At 32.0% G+C, this 20,227-nt stretch overlaps 1 protein-coding gene across 22 annotated transcripts in view; it reads right to left on the reverse strand.

The window, feature by feature from the left end:
- STXBP5L (syntaxin binding protein 5L) overlaps positions 1–20,227 on the reverse strand; it is a 452,700-nt gene that overhangs the window by 224,107 nt on the left and 208,366 nt on the right. For 18 of the 22 annotated variants that reach the window (XM_078352051.1, XM_078352048.1, XM_035274086.3 and 15 more), the window contains 2 exons: positions 7,036–7,119; positions 1,598–1,721 (listed from right to left, as the gene is read on the reverse strand). In XM_078352051.1, coding sequence (XP_078208177.1) covers positions 1,598–1,721; positions 7,036–7,119 — 208 coding nt within the window. Of the gene's footprint in view, positions 1–1,597; positions 1,722–7,035; positions 7,120–11,493; positions 11,591–16,046; positions 16,164–20,227 lie in introns of those variants that run through there. The other 4 variants (XM_078352053.1, XM_035274091.3, XM_054246065.2 and 1 more) reach the window with 3 other exon arrangements.

Consider the following 20,227-nt stretch of genomic DNA (forward strand, 5'->3'; position numbering starts at 1 on the left):
GAAAATATCTCAAACTATATATTAAAATTATATTACTAATATTAGGTTTAAAAACACATAGGATATAGCTAAAGTAGTAGGTAAAGAAAAGTTTTATTTTAGAAAATAAAAATGGCTAAACAAAAGGGAAAAAATAAACCCAAAGAATATCAGTAGATATGACAATAAATGCCTCTATTATCAAAAACACTAGTGCTTGTGTTATTGTGAGACAACAGGAATATAATCTGATTTATATATTATAAAAGACATCAATGCTGATGTGTTGAACAACCTGTAAACAGAACTTTATTTCAACAGAAAGGCAGAATAATAGAAAACAATCCAAACTGATGAATATGAATATAGTAAAAAAAAAAAATGAAAGTACCAAACGTCCAGTATAGAAAAAAAGATTAATAGAAACTGGCATTTGAGAAGAACAGAAGGAAGTAAGTAGAAAATTTGTGACTCACTCATATTACACTTTATAAAAGTGTAAATCTCACATGAAAGGCATGAGAATTGGGGGTTAGCTGAGGGTGGATGGAGAGAACCTATCGTCTATCATAGAAATAAATAGTTAATCCTAAGTGGTATACGTAGCAAATACCTATCCAAGGTTTCTGTCATGGCAATCTCTAAATAAAGCATCTAAATATAAATTAATCTCTAGGTAAACCAGCAAAGACTAAAACATTTACATCCTGGAAGAATGTTTCAATAATTTAATCATTTACTGATGGAGCATGTGACCATGGTACAAAACAATGGCAGACAAACAACATAAAATAATTCTAAGAATGCTCGTGATCTATGGTTACTCATTACAGAAATTATGCCACTATTTTCCAAATGTGACATGATAACGAATGCTCAGAAACTGTAAAGTAGAATATGTTTGATCAACTGTTAGGTTCTGATACATCTATTCTTATAAACAATCAATAGTGTGAGGTAAACATGGAACTTAGATCATCACCAACATTATCAAGTAATTTAGTAATCTGAATTATACATATTTATACATTTGATTTTTTTATTCTTCCCTGTTAGGTATACAGATTCAACATAAATTCTTGACTAAGATTAAAATTCTCATTTAGGATTAAAAAGCTCTTTCTATGTGAAAAGCAATAAGAGAAGTAAAATCTCCAATTAAACCACAATCTTCATAATCTAGTGGAATCAAATGGCAGAAATGGAAACAAGTGAAATCTAAAAAACAATGGACTATAAAGTAGTATAGGAATTAAGTCTAAAAGTCAGATCTGGAATAGTGCCATTCTCTCACTGGCTTCTCAGCCCTTAAAAGTAACAAAATTTCCTATATTATCTCCTCTGCCTCAGATGTATCAACCATCCATTATCCAATTTTTGATTGGGACAGTATATAAGTACAGCTTACAAAGTAGGGATGGGGGTTGGTAAAAAAAAGAGAAATACAGAAAATTTGGGGTACAATGTTGGGATCTGTAGGTGGTATAAAAAAGGTATTTAGAACTGGAAGTTATGTCCTATTACCTTTTTCTATCAAACACATTAATAGCATCTCTCTTACTTCAAGTCAAGACACTGAATCACCAGTGTTTATTTCTTTCGAAAGCATACATCTTACCATGTGGAATTGTGGTCTGGAAAGGGCGACTTGGGCTTTTCAGGTTCCATAAAGTCAAACTACCATCTGAATGGCTGCACATGAACTGTTTGCCCTCATGATGCCAATCAATTGAATGAATAGCCTAATAAAATAATAATTAAAAACAAGTAGAGGAGGAAAAAATAGAGAGGTTATATCATTCTATATTCCAAAGGAAGATTATTCTGATATAAAATTATTATACAAATAACATTTAATAACGTAACTTTTCTGACCCATATCAGACTATAATTTCTAGTAACATGAAGTCCTATTTCCTCCTAACATAGACAATTTAAAGAATAATTTGAGTAAGAGCTACCATCTGAAGGTTTTCTATGTGCCAACCCCCATGGCAAGCATTTTATACATATTATCTCATTTAATCCTATAGAAAGTGTATTATTTTTTTCAATTTATACATGGTGAAACAGCCTTGAGAGATTGAGATACTTGCTAAAGACACACAACTCAAATGCAAGGTCTAACTACAAAAAACATATTCTCAATCATTGCACACTGTTTCCCCCTCTTGTATATACTATTTAAATCAATTTAAAGCAAAAAAGGTTTAAATTTTCTTTTATATTTTCAGGTTAACTCTTTAGTTTTGAGTCAGATAAGATTCAAAAGTAATTATAGCCATCCCTCGGTATCTAATGGGGATTAGTTAGAGAAACCCCACACTCCCTCAGATTCTAAAATCCACAGATGCTCAAGTTCCTTATATAAAATGGCACACTATTTGCATACAACCTATCAATATCCTTCCATATACTTTAAATCATCCCTAGATTACCAATAAATGTAAATGATATGTAAATATATTATACTGTCTTTTTATTTGTATTATAAATTATTATATTGTTTTAACACAATTTGTTTTTTAAATATTTTCTATACGTTTCAGATTAAGTATTAAGTATAAATACATTTCAGGTTAAGTATTAAGCATGCTTTCTAGATATGAGAGGTAAAGTGCTGAGGACAGGCTGAAAAGCTTGGCAGTAAAAATGAACTATTTAACTATCTCTATTAAAACAATAGAACATATAATGATGCATTAAAGTAGATAAATAGATGACAGATTTATATACATATATCAGATGTCAGTAACTTCTAGATATAAATTACATATATCATGGTATTTGTAATTTATATAGTTAGTTGAATTCAAGGATGCGGAATTTATGGATATAGAGGGCTGACTGTATTCCATTTTCCCAAGCTACTGTATTCCCAATGCTAACACAGTGACCAGCATAAAGTGAGGACCCAATAAATATCTGTTGATTGAATTAGTAATTAATGTCAAACACATTTCCACATCCTTGGTATTCTTTCTAAATTAATAAAGTATATTCAGAACTTGGGTAAAGTACTAAGTACCATGAGAAAAAGTCTAGCAGATATAAGGCAGAAAAGAAGCATACAACATATTTTCCTTAAAGACACTTATAAAGCACTAAGAAAGAGAAGATGAATATAAGTGAATACTCATCATACTTATTGTTTGAAACAGACACAGACACATACAACCAAAAGTTCCAAACTTAAAGTTATACATATACAATTGATAAAAGTTCTAAACAATCAGTGTTATTAGAGTTGCAGATAATTCATGGCTAAAGTAATTATTAAACATATCATCAAGAAAATAAGAATTGATTAAATGGAAAAAGCAACATGAAGTCCTAGACTTGTATTTTCTCTCACCCTGTGGCCTTCGTTACTAAACAGAGATTTCTTTTTTTTTGCTAGAGTCCAGCAGAGGAAGTTAGAGGGAAAATACTTCTTTCTCTTCTCTTCCGCTTATTTTTTCTCCCTTCTGTAGGTGGTTCAAGGGAAAGTCACATCTTCTTGCCTCTCCTACATGTTAACTTTGATGAGCCTCATTTAACTTAAAGTTGTCTCAAACTGTTTCGCCATCAAAGGTGGAGGCAGAAAAGGCACTCTCAGCCCTAAACCTTCTTATTTCACTGAATTTCTATCTACTGGAAAGGACAGAAGTAAAAATAATAGCTACAGTAAAGCCAAAATAAGTAAGTACAACTAAAAAAGTATATTTATTGTTTAGAGAAACAAGCATGTAAAACCAACTTGTTATTAGAGATCAAGGTCTCATAGTACATTACTGAGTAGCTACCATTTGATCTGACTTGATGGATAAATATTCCATTTCTATTTCTTAAATTCTACCCTACTATTTTCTCAATAAAAGGTAGGGGGCTCAGAGGCTTACTGGAAAAAAAAAACGAATATAATACAACTAATCCAAACAAAATTTGAATGACAGAAAACAGAATTTTAAATAAAAAACACTAGCTAGTTTTATCAACTCAGTGGCTGAGACTGAGTTTCTTGAAAACATGAAAGAAGAAGGAAATCCGAAAAAATGGATAACAACATGAAAAAAAGGAAATACAGCAGTTCTTAAGAAATTTTCCTCATGCCAATCCCAGGGATTTCTTTGTGCATGATTATTCAAGAATTATTGCCATAATGAAACAAAAGTTTTACAGTTAATGTGAAAGTAAAATTCATATATTTATTTCTGAAAATAATCTTGGATTTCCAAAACAAGACTCAATTCATCATTGGCTACTTATGAAGAGGCTAGTTAAATTGTCCAAATAAACTTTACAAGGGCTAAAGACCTAACAGATTTGATATACAGAAGAGGAAAGAAGGCAGTTCATGATGAGAAGTCAAAAGGAGCAAAGGCTCAGAGATAAGAAATAAGTGTTATATATAGGAGATAGCAAATAATATGTCTGAAATGTGGGGAATGTGTAGAAAGATATTATAAATTTAACTAAAGAGGAATGATCACATTAGGTTCTTAAATATCATGTCAAGGAATAGGGACTTTGTATTGTTGACAATTGAGAGCTATTCAAAGGTTCTGGGGTAGAGAATTCCATAACCTGTTTTAAAATTGTAATATTTTAAATTAAGGATATATTGAAGAGGTAAGACATCAAAGGAAAAGTGATTAGTTAAAATACTCTTATAGTCATCCAGGCAAAAGATAACAACTTAAACTAGGACATTGGGAATGGGAATGAGAAAAGAGGAAATAAATGAGAAAATAAAAAGTCAGAATCAAAAAGACTACAGAAACTGATTGCACATAATACATGATCATAGAAGAGACAAATACTACTTTGAGGAGTCTAAACTGAATTAACTAAATGAGACTAAAAACCAGAGGAAAATATAGAAGAAGATTTGGGTATTCAAATACAAATTCACTGCCAATGGGATATTCAGCTGGATTTATCTAATATATTGTTATATATTTAGATCTAGAGTTCAGGAGGGAGGTAAAGGCTATAGATGCATGGATGTTAATTTTTTTTAGCATAAGGATACTGTTTGAAATGTTAAAAGAGGATACAAACATTAAAAAGTATACATTGGGGAGAGAAAAAATGAGGGTGAAGACATAGTATCTTGAAGAGTATCTGCAATTTAAAGGAGAGCTAAGGGAAAAATCAGTTATGGAAAAAGGAGGCATAATAAATGAGGTGAAAAGACATAGACAAGTGAATAAATTATTTTAAGAGGAGAAACTGAGGTAAAGCTACAGGTTTCATGAGGAATTTAAAGACTAAGAAGAGATCACTGTATTGGTGATGTACAAGAAACCATTTCAGGTTAAGTATTAAGCATGCTTTCTAGATATGAGAGGTAAAGTGCTGAGGACAGGCTGAAAAGCTTGGCAGTAAAATGAACTATTTAACTATCTCTATCAAAACAATAGAACATATAATGATGCATTAAAGTAGATAAATAGATGACAGATTTATATACATATATCAGATGTCAGTAACTTCTAGATATAAATTACATATATCTTGGTACTGTACTAACTCACTTAGGCAGCTGCTAATCCTTATTTTAAAATTTCACTGAAATTTGATTCTGTTTTTAAGGCTCAAAACCTTTCTTCCATACTTTATAAGGCCATAGGAAAGCTAGTTGATTCAGCATTTTCCTCTGGGTTTCCTTTTGAGGTAATTATTCTAATTCGAACTGGCTGAATATTCTGATGGTTTCTGTACTCTTGTTTAGCTGCTAGTGTTGACAGAGGAGCACTATCCATCTCCACCTTTATAATTTGTATAACAAAATAAAAATCCTAGCTTAGTTCCCTAGGACTTTATTTTCTTACAATTCAAGATGCTCAAAAATGTGATCATAAAGAACATAATTGTATATTACTTGTCAGATTATTTTTCACCAATCATGAAAAAATTACCTGCTGCCATTTTATTTTCTTAACTTTTTTTTTTACCACTATGAGAACCACTGAGAATGAATTATGCAGTTTATAAAATAGGTGTAGGCTTATATCTTTAAGTACCAAAACTTTAAAAATTAACTGTTATGAAGGGGATAGGGGAAAACATGTAAAGTATTCTAGGGTGGCTATAGGTTCATTTGGAGACATTTTTTATCCCTCCAGTGATAAAATGAAGAAGTGTTATAAAATAAATGTGTGAGGGTTTTTCATTTTCTAATTATTTCAGTGCTGCTTTAAATTATTTGTCACTCTTCCCATGTAAGAGCAGGTTTTACTGGACATAGATTTCCTTCCATCTCTTCTTACTCCCACCATTTTCAAATTGAATTAAGAGCACAGATGATCACCTTTATTTCCACAGGTACAAAAAATAATTTCCCTTTTAATCTGTTGCCTCCAGTTTTACCATCTTCTTGTTAGCCTCTTCTGAATTGAAAAATAATTAATGGCCTGGAATTAATATTTAAACAATTAATATTTGAACAATTATTCCTTGATGAATAGGAGTTTGTTGCTTCCCCTAAATATAAACCTAACCAAGTCTCAATTATGTATAATAAAACTTACTTCAATATCTTGTCACTTATTAAGATCTGGTCACTTATCAAGTATTACTATTTACAAAATTTTTCTTTATCTAAGAGAGCAAGTATTAGAAGATAAGGCCTTTCAAACTTGAACTTTTTGCCACCAAAAAGGAATTTTCTATGGAAAGTGTGAATAGTGTCTTTAGAGACCTTAAGGACAATGAAGCACAATGTAGCATGGAGCCTCAAGAAAGGAAAAGCAGTTGAGACAAATTTGGGGATATAGTACAGGTGACAGGCACTCAAGTACATAAGATTGACAAGCCAGGACCTATTAACAAATGCAAAGTACATAAGATCCCACAAAAGGGCCCCAAAATAGGAAGTCAAGGCAGAATTTTCTCTTAAGAGAAAAACCCAGAGATGGAACTTACACAAATACCAAAAGACAGTGTGAAGCATTGGGTCAGAATCAGGCAACTTTGCAAGGCTAAACATATTGGCAAAATACAAAGCTTAAAAGTAGAAGATAGGCACAAAGTCACAATACTCTTTCAAACATTTCAGTAGAAATTACTTACCTCATCATAATAAACTCTCAGTTCTGCTCTTTTAGATTTCAAGTCCCAGAATACTACAGTACCATTTTCATAACCTATTAGCAGCTGGAAAACATTAGAACAATCATTTTCTTAATTCTAACATTAATTTTAACTTGCTTCAAATAAAGTTTAATGATAATAAAGTAAAATCACACCACATAATACAACCTTATTTAGAATACCAATTTTTCTAGAACTTGAATATGGGTTTTCTACATTTAAAAATATGGCAAATAAACTCCTTCAATATGAACATTTACCAATAAACACCTAATTTCAGAGAGGAATTGAGGAAGAATATCAATATATATATGACATCATATAAAATAAGTTTGAAAATTGGAAGAAAAGAAAATGGGATAGAAATGTAGATAAAATAAAACATAACTGGGGTAAGTTTAGTGAACTATGAATATGCCATTCAGTCCTATGCACTTGACAAATGTGGCTGCAATTTGGCTTCAAATTTGTTCTATTAAATCTTATTTTCTCTTTGACTAAATTTTATATTTTAAATGGTTTATGAACACTCAGAAGATTATAAAAGTATTCTAGAGATTCACATCATTAAAAATGATTAATATTTATTTTTAAATCATAAATGATTAATAAAATACTACTTTAAAATAGAAGAATTTGATAACAGATCATGATTCTAATATGATCAGCTTTAAGACTCATTCAGCTAAACAATGCTAGCCATACTGATAACTTTTGCAGTTATATGATTCTCAATTATTATTTGTATACTTCCTATTTTTTTGTTACCAATGATAGATTAAATATAACAAAATTTAGCCTATCATTGGTTAAGGAAAAAAAAGAAGAGAAAGTATAAAAATAGCCAATGTTAAAATAATGAAAATATTTCTGACAGGTTTGCCTTAAGATGATTTTTTTGAAACACATTACTGGTATTCCTCTAATGAAAATTATTATACACTGCATAAAGATGTATCAGTTAACTTCAAAAAACCATTGGTAAGAACAGGGGGTGGGGATAACCTAAATCTGTAGAGCATCCTGAGACCTTATCACTTATCTCAACATCTTACAATGAGACACAAAAAAATAACAAAAATACACCAGCTAGTAGTTTTAGCGGTAAAAACACAAAAATTCCAAATATCAGTTCATTAAAGCAATATACATATATTTTGAAGCTATAACAAAAATGCTTGGTTATTAAACCATACACAATAAACTTTAAGATTGATTTGACAGAAATTGAGCTTTTCACATGTTAACTTGCAGTAAATGGCATATATGACTTTCTAAGTAAAAATGTCAAAATTAAATACATATTTGGGTAATATTTCTTAAAATTGATATGACTGTACTAAGATATGTTTTAACTTCAAATTAATTCCTTTTACATACAAGAGAAAGTGATGAACAACAAAACCAATTTCTTTTCTTTTTTTTTTCTTTTGAGACAGAGGACAGTCTTACTCTGCTGCCCAGGCTAGAGTGCAGTGGCACGATCTCTGCTCACTGCAACCTTTGCCTCCTAGGTTCCAGAAATTCTTGTGCCTCAGCCTCCTGAATAGGTGGGATTGCAGGCATCTGCCACCACACCTGGCTAATTTTTGTATTTTTAGTAGAGATGGAGTTTCACCATGTTGGCCAGGCTGGTTTCCAACTGACTTCAGGGATCTGCCCGTCTTGGCGTCCCAAAGTGCTGGGATTACAGGCGTGAACCACCATGCCCAGCCAATAAAACCAATTTTATTGAGTGTATAAAACTATTGGCAAGGAGATATTGGCAAGGTGATTTATCAACCTAAAAAGTTTAGAAAATATAACTAAAGCAATAAAATGAATAATATAATCTCTCTAAAGTCGAGCCCCAAGATTTAACAAAATAATATCCTAAAACACTATTATATTTTCTTAAAATAAATATCTGAAAGATAAAAGTTGCTTTGCTTATAAAACATTGCTAGCAATAGCCCTAGTAAACAAAATATTACATCCTGAACCTCAAGAAAACCATAAATTGTTGAGATAAGTATACAAGATTATCATTTAGAAAACATGATATTAGAATCAGTTAGAGAATTAGAAAAGAGAAAACCATCCCCTGACATCTGGTGACATTAGACAAGTCCACTCTGTGACCATGAGGAATCAAGACAAAAATAAGATTTGCAATAATATTTGATCACACCAAAACAGGAACATTGCCCAAACCATAAATTGTATATACATATTTTTTAAACAGAAAATGTCTCTCACAATAGAAGTAAGTACCATAAAGGCAAAGAAGTAGGGTTACTCGTTTACCATGATATCATTAGAACCTAGACCAGTGTCTGAATAAACAGGTATTTGGTGAATAACGAATTATTAAATACCAAAAAGTAAAAATTGTAGATATTATATTCTAACCACAGTAAAATAAAAGTTATGACAAAAATATTTTGAAAACTGAAAAATATATCTGTAGATAATTAATAAGAAAAGAAGAAATGAAATACATAAAACAGAACTGAACAAAAATGCCTCATAAGACACACATAAATCTTAAGAGCAAATTTTGTGGTTTTGTAAATATGTATGTAGAGAAGAAAAACTGAAAATGTTTAATGATATCAGCATTGACTTTGAAAAGTAAAGAAAAAAGTAAAACTCAGAAAGCAGAAGAAAAGATAACAAGTCACCTTATTAAAGAGCAAAGGATACCACCTTTCATTTATTCAAGTATACTTTTACATCATTTAGGAAGTTTAAAAGATTTTTACATATTGATTTTCTTGCTAATTTTATATCCAGTTATTTTACCTTTCTTAGTGCTATTTTATATGGGTTCTTCTCTTCATTACCTTTTCTGAAAGGGTATTATTTCTATAGTTGGATTTTAGTATACACTCTTTGAAATTCTTTTGTTTGCATTCATTTTCAGGTTGATTTTCTTTGTCATTCCAGATATATTATCATATAATCTAAAATAGATACCACTTTTTTTTCAAGTTTTTAAGTCTCCAACTGTTTCTATTTATCTAACTGCTTTACTAAAAAATCATCCTAGAATATTAAAAACAGTAAGAGAGGTTGAGCGTCCTTGCCTTCTTCCTGACTTTAGTGGCTATGCCTCTAGTATTTCCCCATTAAATAAGATCCTGAATTCTGGGGAGGGAGGGACAGGGTATAGAAAGAGGGGGAGAGAGAGAGAGAGAGAGAGAGAGAGACACTTAGAGAACTATAAATTGATTTATACATTATAAATTTATTTTATTAGGAATAGGTGTCTAATTTTAAATTAAATATTTTTGTTGAAATATATAACATACACAGATTATAGATATGCATTTAATGAATTATGATGAAGTAAACATACCCATGAATCTATAGTCCACATTAAGAAATACAGGAGAAAGACAAGTAATACAAGAAAAACAATACAAGCCATTCAGAAGCCTATTTTATACTCTTACCTAGTTAATATTCCCACTCTTCTCTCTAAGAATAACCACTATCCTGACTTCTAACACTATAGGTTACTGTTATATGTTTTGAGTTTTAGATAGGTAGAATTACACAATACATATTGCTTTCTTTCTTGCTTCTATTTCTATTATATTTGTAGCATTATTTAATTCAATTTCATTATTAAAATAGCATTTCATCGTTTTGGTTATGGCACTACCACAAATTAAATTACTCATTTTACAGTTCATGTAATAATATGGCCCTGAACAACCTTGTACATATCTTTTGGTAAATAAGTATATGTATTTCTGTTAAATGTATAGTGATCCCTAATATATTAGTATGTTTAACTTTGATACAGCCAAACAATTTTCCAAAATGGTTATACCAATGACTTCATGTTTTCATGTTCACAAAATATGTATGAGTTCCAATTCCGTCTCATCTAACGACCAACATTGTGAATAGCTGTACAATGTTAAAGGGATAAATCATAGCCATCTTTGTCTCATTTCAGGAGGAAAACTTGTGTTAATTCATCATTAAAGAGGATATTGTTGTAGCTTTGGGAAAATTAACAAAGTTCATATTAATGAAATTCCTTTCGTTTCCCAGTGTACCAAGAGATTTTTATAATGAAGAGAAGGTAAATTTTATTAAATGCTTATTATCTTTTAATCACTATATATTTCTCTCCTTATTTCTGTTAATATGTGAAATTCATTGACTGATTCTGAAAAATTAAACCAACTGTACTCCTAGGTGAACATAAATTGGTTGTGATTTTTTGCACCTTCTCTGATTCTTGATCGGACTTACCAGAGATGCATCAATTTCGTTAGTATTTTCAAAGAATCGCTTTTGCTTTTGCTAATGTACTAAAAATTTTTTCTATTTTTTAAATTTCTGCTCTCATCTTTTGAATTAGGGTTTTTTGAAAAATTAGAACCAATAGATGTTTTTCTATATATAGAGAAAGATATTTATTATGAGGAATTGGCTCACGTGATTATGAAGGCTGACAAGTCCCAAGATCTGAAGGGTGAGTTGGCAAGCAGGAGATCCAGGAGAGCTGATGGTGTTCCAGTCTGAGTCTGAAGACCTGAGAACCAGGAGAACCAATGGTATAGTTCCAATCTGAAGGTCAGCAGGCTCAAGAACCAGGAAGAGCCGATGTTTCAGTCAGAGTCCAAAGGCAGGAAAAAGCTGATATCTCAGTTCAAAAGCAGTCAGGCAGAAAGAATTCTCTCTTACTTGAAAGAGGGTTAGCCTTTTTGTTCTGTTCAGGCCTTCAGCTGATTGATGAGGCCCACCCACATTAGGAATGGCAATCTACTATACTCAGTCTACAAATTTAAATATTCATCTCAACTAAAACATCCTCACCTAAACCTTCAGAAAGATGTTTGACCAAAATATTTGGTCATCTTAAGGCCTGGTCAAGGTGACACATAAAATAAGCCATTATATCTTTATTATCTTTCTACTATTTTCTTTGGGTTAAATTCACTGTTTATCTAACTTACTGGGTTGGATACTAAGATCACTGATTTTCAGCTTTCTTCACTTTTTAATAAATGCAATAAACCTATAAATTTTCCTGGAGGTGCAGCTTTAGCTACAATCCACAAGTTTTTGATATGTCATATTGTTATTGCAATTTTGTTTAAAATATATTATAATTTCTATACTGATATCTTCTATGACATAGAAGGTATTCAGAAGTGTAGTAATGACTAAACATTGGGGGATTTTTCAATTATCTTTATCTTATTGATAATCTTGCTAAATTCTCTTGTGCTTAGAGAATATATTATGTATTATTTTAATCCTCTGAAATTTATTGGCATTTTTTTGGTTCAGCAAATATAAAACTTTGGTAAATACTCTGTATGCGTTTGAAAATAACGTGTGGTCTTTCAGTACTATATACATAATGTATTATATGTGTCAACTTGTTAATCGTGTGGTTCAAGTTTTCTTTATCTTCACTAATTATTTCTTTGTTTGCTTGTTTTCTCAGTGACTGGAATAGGTTTGTTAAAATCCCCAACTACAACTGTAAATTTGAGTATTTTTCACTTTAGTTCTGTCCAATTTTTAAAATATTTTTAGTTCTATCAAATTATACATACACACATCATGATTCCATGCAAAATGAAAACACAATTCAGATAAGCACATGTTTTAGTTAACATGATACTATGAAAAGTAAGCACTGTCTGTATACTATGAATCTATGCCATCATTAGGCATATACATATTTAGGATTATTACATCTTCTGCTGAATTAAACCTATTTCCATTACAAAATGTTATCCTTAAAAATGTTTTTGCGTTAAAGTCTAAATCCTGATATTAGTATAACTATACAAATTTTGTTTGGTTATGGTTTACATGCTGTATCCTTTTAAAATTTTGCATTAGCCTATTATTAGCCTATTTAATAAGTTTACATTTAATATAATTGCTGATATATTTTAGAACAAAGCTACCTACTTACCTTGTATTTGTCCCATTTGCCTAATGTGTCCTCCCTTTTTTGGGGAAGTGGGTTGGTCAGTAATTTTTTCTCAGCCCAATTTTCCACTGTATTAACTTATCCACTACACATACATTTCTTATTATTTTAGTGTGACCATCAGAATAAAAATTTTTCATGATTTATCAAATTATAATGTAAATTAGTAATTGTGTTACTTTCTGGAAATTATAAGGACTCTATTAGGGTTCTCGAGAGAAACAGAATCAATAGGATACATATCTGTATAGATATATAAGAAGAAATTTATTGTGCAAATTGGTTAATGTAATTATGCAGAATTAGAAGTTCCACAATATGCTCTGTATAAGCTGAAGTAGGAAAGCTGGGATTGTAATTTAGTCTGTGTTTGAAGGCCTGAGAACCAGTGAGGTGTGAGGGGCCTGGTATAAGGAGAGTCTGAAGTCCTGAGAAACTTGAATTCTGACGTTCAAGAGTAGAAAATGATGGATGTCTCAGTTCCAGTAGAGAGAGCAAATTCACCTTTCCTCTTTTTCATTCTACCTTAACCTCAGCAACTGGATAGTGTCTGCTCATTTGGTGAGGGTAGATATTCTTCACTCAGTCTTCTAATTCAAATGGTCATTTATTCTGGAAACACTTTCACAGACACACTAAAAAACAATGTTTTACCAACTCTCTGGGTATTCCTTAATCCAGTCAACTTGATGTATAAAATTAACCATCACAAAGACATTGGCAATTAAATTCAGTGAATGTCATCCCAATGTGTATCATAATTCTCAATATATTACACTTTAAGAAGTCATTATTATTTTTATAAAGTATTTCCTTAGTTTAACAAGTTTGTGGTTCTTTATTCTTTTCTCCATCTCTGTTCTTATATTTAATAGTTTATATTAAATAGTTTATTTTCATTTTCTTAAACAAATCTTTTAGGTTTTTCCTTAGTGAAGATTTGATGTTGATGAATTGTTGCAAATTTTGTTTGCTGAAAATAATTTCATAACATGTTTAAATTATGTTTTTGTAGAGTATAGAATTTTGATGTGATTATCAAAACTGGAAATATAATGGGTGCTAAATTTTATTCAAAGGCTTTCAGCATCAATAGAAATAATAGTCATTTTTTCCTACTAGTGATATAAATTATATTGATGGATTTTGTAATAGTATCTATCCTTGTATCCCTGAAGTAAAACACCACTTGTCATAATGGATTGTTTTTTAATGTGCTCTTGGGATTCTGTCTCCTAATATTTTATTTAAATTTTTCCATTAATATTTCATTTTACTGTAGTAAGAACACTAAACATAAGATCTACCCTCAACAAATTTTTTAATATATAGTACATTATTGTTGACTATAGATTTAAAAAGTCAGATTTCTAAAGTTTATACATCAATCAAACTTGCTCGACTGATACTTTAAGTTCATCTATCAGTTATCTCTGCATTTCAACCTCTCCCAGCCCATCAGCCACCAATCCATTCTTTGATTCTATAAATATGACTATTTTGGATATCTGATATAAGTTGAATAGTGAAGTATTTGTCTTTCTGTGACCGGTTATTTCACTTCACATAATATCCTCTAGGTTCATCATGTTGTGACCTATCATAAAATTTCCTTATTTATTAAGGCTGACTCATTATAGCTCTACTATGGGTATTATAGGTATATGAGGGGACACTCTTCAGCCCTAATAAGGTCTAGGTAACCACATGTTGTTTATTCAACTGCCAATGGTCATTTAGGCCACTTCCACATATTGGCTATTGTAAAAAGTATTATTATTTATTTATCTTTGAAATCTTGATTTCAATTCTTTGTATAAATATCCAGACATGGGACCGCTGTATTATATAGGTAGTTCTATTTTTAATTTTTTGAGGAGCCTCCACACTGTTTTCCATAGTGGCTGAACCATTTTGCAGTCCCACCATTCAAGTGTTCCAATATCTTCATATCCTTGCCAACAGGTGTCTTTTAGTTTAAAATATATATACATAATAACCATCCTAATATCTAATCTTGGTTTTGATTTGAATTTCTCTAATGATTAGTGATAGTAAGCACTTTTCCATGTATCTGATCATTTGTATGCCTTCTTTGGAGAAATGTCTAAGACCTAAGCCCACTTTAAAATCACATTATTAGATTTTTTTTAACTATTGAGTTGTATGAGTTTATTATATATTTTGCAGATTAACCTTTTACAGACATATGGCTTGCAAAAATTTTCTCCTATTCTGTACATTGCCTTTTCACACTGTTGTTTCTTTTGCTGTTGCCTTTTAGTTTGACATTGTCCTACTTGTTTATTTTTGTTTTCATTGTCCTTACTTTTAGTGTCATGTTAATGCCATCACGTTGTCAAAACCAGTGTCATGAAGCTTTTCTCCTATGTTTTCTTCCATATATTTCAGAGTTTCAGGTCTTATGTTTAAGTCCTTAATCCATTTTGAATTTTTTCAGTATAATGTATGAAAAAAGTCTAATTACATTCTTTTACATGTGGATATTCAGATTTCTCAATACCATTTGTTTAATGAATTATCCTTTTTAAACTGTGTATTATTGGCACCCCTGTCAAAGATCAATTGACCATATATGTGTGGATTACTTCTGGGCTCTCTATTCTGTTCCATTGGTCTATATGTCTGTTTATACACTATTGCAATACTATATTAATTATTGTAGCCTTGTAATTTAGTTTAAAATCAGAAAATGTTATTAATATGTGTTGAACTATCCTTGCACTTCAGTGATAAATCCCATTTGATCATGATGCATAATTATTTCTTTTTTTTAATTTTTTATCGGATTTTAGGTTTTGGGGTACATGAGCAGAGCATGCAAGACAGTTGCGTAGATACACACATGGCAGTGTGCTTTGCTTTCCTTCTCCCCTTCACCCACATTTGGCATTTCTCCCCAGGCTATCCCTTCCCACCTCCCCCTCCCACGGGCCCTCCCCTTTTCCCCCCAATAGACCCCAGAGTTTAGTACTCCCCTTTCTGTGTCCATGTGTTCTCATTTTTCATCACCCACCTATGAGTGAGAATATGCAGTGTTTCATTTTCTGTTCTTGTGTCAGTTTGCTGAGGATGATGCTCTCCAGATTCATCCATGTCCCTACAAACGACACGAACTCATCATTTCTGATTGCTGCATAATATTCCATGGTGTATATGTGCCACATTTTTCCAATCCAGTCTATTATCAATGGGCATTTGGGTTGATTCCAGGTCTTTGCTATTGTAAACAGTGCTGCAATGAACATTCGTGTACATGTGTCCTTACAGTAGAACGATTTATAGTCTTTTGGATATATACCCAGTAATGGGATTGCTGGGTCAAATGGAATTTCTATTTCTAAGGCCTTGAGGAATTGCCACACTGTCTTCCACAATGGTTGAACTAATTTACACTCCCACCAACAGTGTAAAAGTGTTCCTTTTTCTCCACATCCTCTCCAGCATCTGTTGTCTCCAGATGTTTTAATGATCGCCATTCTAACTGGCATGAGATGGTATCTCAATGTGGTTTTGATTTGCATCTCTCTGATGACCAGTGACGATGAGCATTTTTTCATATGATTGTTGGCCTCATATATGTCTTCTTTTGTAAAGTGTCTGTTCATATCCTTTGCCCATTTTTGAATGGGCTTGTTTGTTTTTTTCCTGTAAATCTGTTTGAGTTCTTTGTAAATTCTGGGTATCAGCCCTTTGTCAGATGGGTAAACTGCAAAAATTTTTTCCCATTCTGTTGGTTGCCGATTCACTCTAGTGTCTGTTTCTTTTGCCGTGCAGAAGCTGTGGAGTTTCATTAGGTCCCATTTGTCTATTTTGGCTTTTGTTGCCAGTGCTTTTGGTGTTTTGTTCATGAAGTCCTTGCCTACTCCTATGTCCTGGATAGTTTTGCCTAGATTTCCTTCTAGGATTTTTATCGTGCCAGGTCTTATGTTTAAGTCTTTAATCCATCTGGAGTTAATTTTAGTGTAAGGTGTCAGGAAGGGGTCCAGTTTTTGCTTTCTGCACATGGCTAGCCAGTTTTCCCAACACCATTTGTTAAACAGTGAATCCTTTCCCCATTGCTTGTTTTTGTCAGGTTTATCAAAGATTATATAGTTATAGATATGTTGTGTTGCCTCCAGTGCCTCTGTTTTGTTCCATTGGTCTATATCTCTGTTTTGGTACCAGTACCATGCTGTTTTGATTACTGTAGCCTTGTAGTATAGTTTGAAATCCGGTGCTCTTGGATTCAGTTTGCTAGTATTTTGTTGAGAATTTTTACATCTATTTCATCATGAATATTCACCTGTAGTTTTATTTTCTTGTGGTATATTTGTCTAGTTTTGATGCCAGGGTAATGCTAGCCTCATTAAATATGTATCATAATGTTTTCCCCTCTTCAAGTTTTTTTTTTTTTTTAATTTGAGGATTGGTGTTAATTCTTCAAATTTTTGGTAGAATTCACTAGTGAAGTTATCCTGAGCTTTTCCTCATTAAAACGTTTTTCATTACTAATTCAATCTCTATACTAGTTTTTAGACTTTCTATTTGTTCATGGTTTGTCTTAGCAGGTTGTGTGTTTAAGAATTTACTCATTCCTTCTAGATTATACAGTTTGTTGGTATATAATTGTTCTTATTAGTCTCTGATGATCCTTATTTCTATGGCATCAGTTGTAAATCTCTCCTTTCATTTCTGATTTTATTTATTTGAGTTTTAAATCTTTTTTTCTTAGTCTGTCAATTTGGTTGATCTTTTCAAATGATAACTCTCAGTTTTGTTTTCATCTATTTCATTTATTTCTGCTCTAATCTTTGTTACTTCCTTCATTGTGCTATATTTGTGCTTAGTTTGTTCTTCCTTTTCTAGCTTTTTGTGGTAACGTTGTTTGTAGGTCTTTCTTATTTTTTAATGTAAGCATTTATTGCTAGTTTCCCTCTTACTACGGCCTTTTCTGCATCCCATAATTTTTTTTTTTTTTTTTTTGAGACATTCTTGCTCTGTCACCAGGCTGGAGTACAGTGGCGCCATATAGGCTCACTGCAACCACCGCCTCCCAGCCTTCCAAGTGATTCACCTGCCTCAGCCTTCCAAGTAGCTGGGACTACAGGCGCTTGCCACCATTCCTGGCTAGTTTTTGTGTTACAGTAGAGATGGGGTTTCACCATGTTGGCCAGGATGGTCTCGATCTCCTGACCTCACGATTCACCTGCCTTGGCCTCCCAAAGTGCTGGGGTTACAGGTGTTAAGCCACCATACTCAGCTTCCGCATCCCATAATTTTTGGTAGAGCGTGCCTTCATTTTCATTTGTGTCAAGACATTTTCTAATTTTTTTTTTTTATTTCTTATTGAGGCAATGGTTGTTTAGGGATGTAATGTTTAATTTCTATATATTTATGTATTTTGGGGTTTTCTTCCACTGTTGATTCCTAGTTTAATTACTTCGTGGTCAGAAAGGATACTTGGTATCATTTCAATCTTCTTAAATGTATTAAGGTTTGTTTTATGGCCTAACATGTTATGTATTCTGGAGAATATTCCATGTGTGCTTGAGAAAAATGTATATGTTGCTGCTGTTGGGTGGAAAGTTCTGTATATATGTTAAGTATATTTGGTTTATAGTGTTATTGAAGCACTCTGATTCCTTTTGATATATCTGGGTAATCCGTCTATTATTGAAAGTGGAGTACTGAAGTCTCCTATTATGATTGTATTGCTATTTCTCCCTTAAGTTCTGTCAATATTTGCTTTATATATTTAGGGGCTCTGATACCAGATGTGTGTATATTTATAATCATTATTTTCTTTTTGGTAAATAGACCCTTTTATCATTACATAATGTCCTTCTCTGTCTCATGGTAATTTTTGACTTAAAGTCTATGGTGTCTACAATAACAATAGCCATTCCTCCTCACTTTTATTTACAGATTTGCATAAATTATCATTTGCATGCAGTATCTTTTTCAGTTTTTATATATCCTTAAATGGAAAGGAAGTTTACTGTAGATAGCATATGGTTGGGTCTTGTTTTTTGGTTTTGTTTTTTCTAAATCAATTTAGATACTTTGTGTCTTTTGATTGGGGAGATCAATTCATTTACATTTAAAATAATTATTGACAGGGAATGATTTCCCATTTTGTTAGTTGTTTTCTGTTTGTCTTATAACACTTGTCTGTCTTTTCCTCTCTTGCTGTCTTCATTTATGCTTTTTATTGATATCCTTTGATTTCTCTTTTTATTTTGTGCAACTTCTTAGGCATACTTTGTGTGTGTGGTTACCTTAGGACTTACATAAAATCTAATGCTTTTTTATGTATTTATTTTTTTGAGACAGTCTTGCACTGTTGCCCAGGCTGGAGTGCAGTGATGTGGTCTTGGCTCACCACAACCTCTGCCTCTGGGTTCAAGGGATTCTCCTGCCTCAGCCTCCTGAGTAGCTGAGATTACAGGCATGCACCACCACATCCAGCTAATTTTTGTATTTTTAGTAGAGGTGGGGTTTTACCATGTAGGTCAGGCTGGTCCCAAATTCCTCACCTCATGATCTGCCCACCTCAGCCTCTCAAAGTGCTGGGATTACAGGTGTGAGCCACCATGCCTGCCCCTAATGCTCTATTTTAAGCTGAGTAACACCTTAAGTTCAATAGTATACAAAAACTCTACACTTAAACTAGTCTTCCCTGACACATACTTTATAGTATCATTGTCACAATTTTCATCTACTTATATTGTGTATCTTCTAACATTATTTTCAGTTATAGTTATTTTTAATAATTGTGTCATTTGAATTACTTTACTGAAATTACTTTTGCACCATCCTAATAAAGTGATTTACCCATCACCGTTACGTTACAGTATTTTGCATTTGTCTGTACATTTACCCATATCAGTAAGTTTCAAACTTTCTTCTGCTATGTATAGCTGTTTAATATTCTTTTCTTTCAATTTGGGTATTTTTCCTGTCTTTTAAAAATCTATTTCTTTTACATTGACAGATAACATTGTATGTTTTTATCACATATAAGAGTGTTTTGAAATGTATATACATTGTGGAATGGTTAAACCTATTATAGTTAATTAACAAAAGCATTACCTCACATAGTTGTCATTTTGTGGTAAGAGCACATAACATCCACTCCCTACATTTTTCGGCAGTACAATATATCATTAATTCTAATTACCTTGTAATACATTAGATCTCTTAAAATTTACCTTT

This window comes from Callithrix jacchus, chromosome 15 (assembly GCF_049354715.1).
Source record: "Callithrix jacchus isolate 240 chromosome 15, calJac240_pri, whole genome shotgun sequence".
Lineage (NCBI taxonomy): Eukaryota > Metazoa > Chordata > Mammalia > Primates > Cebidae > Callithrix > Callithrix jacchus.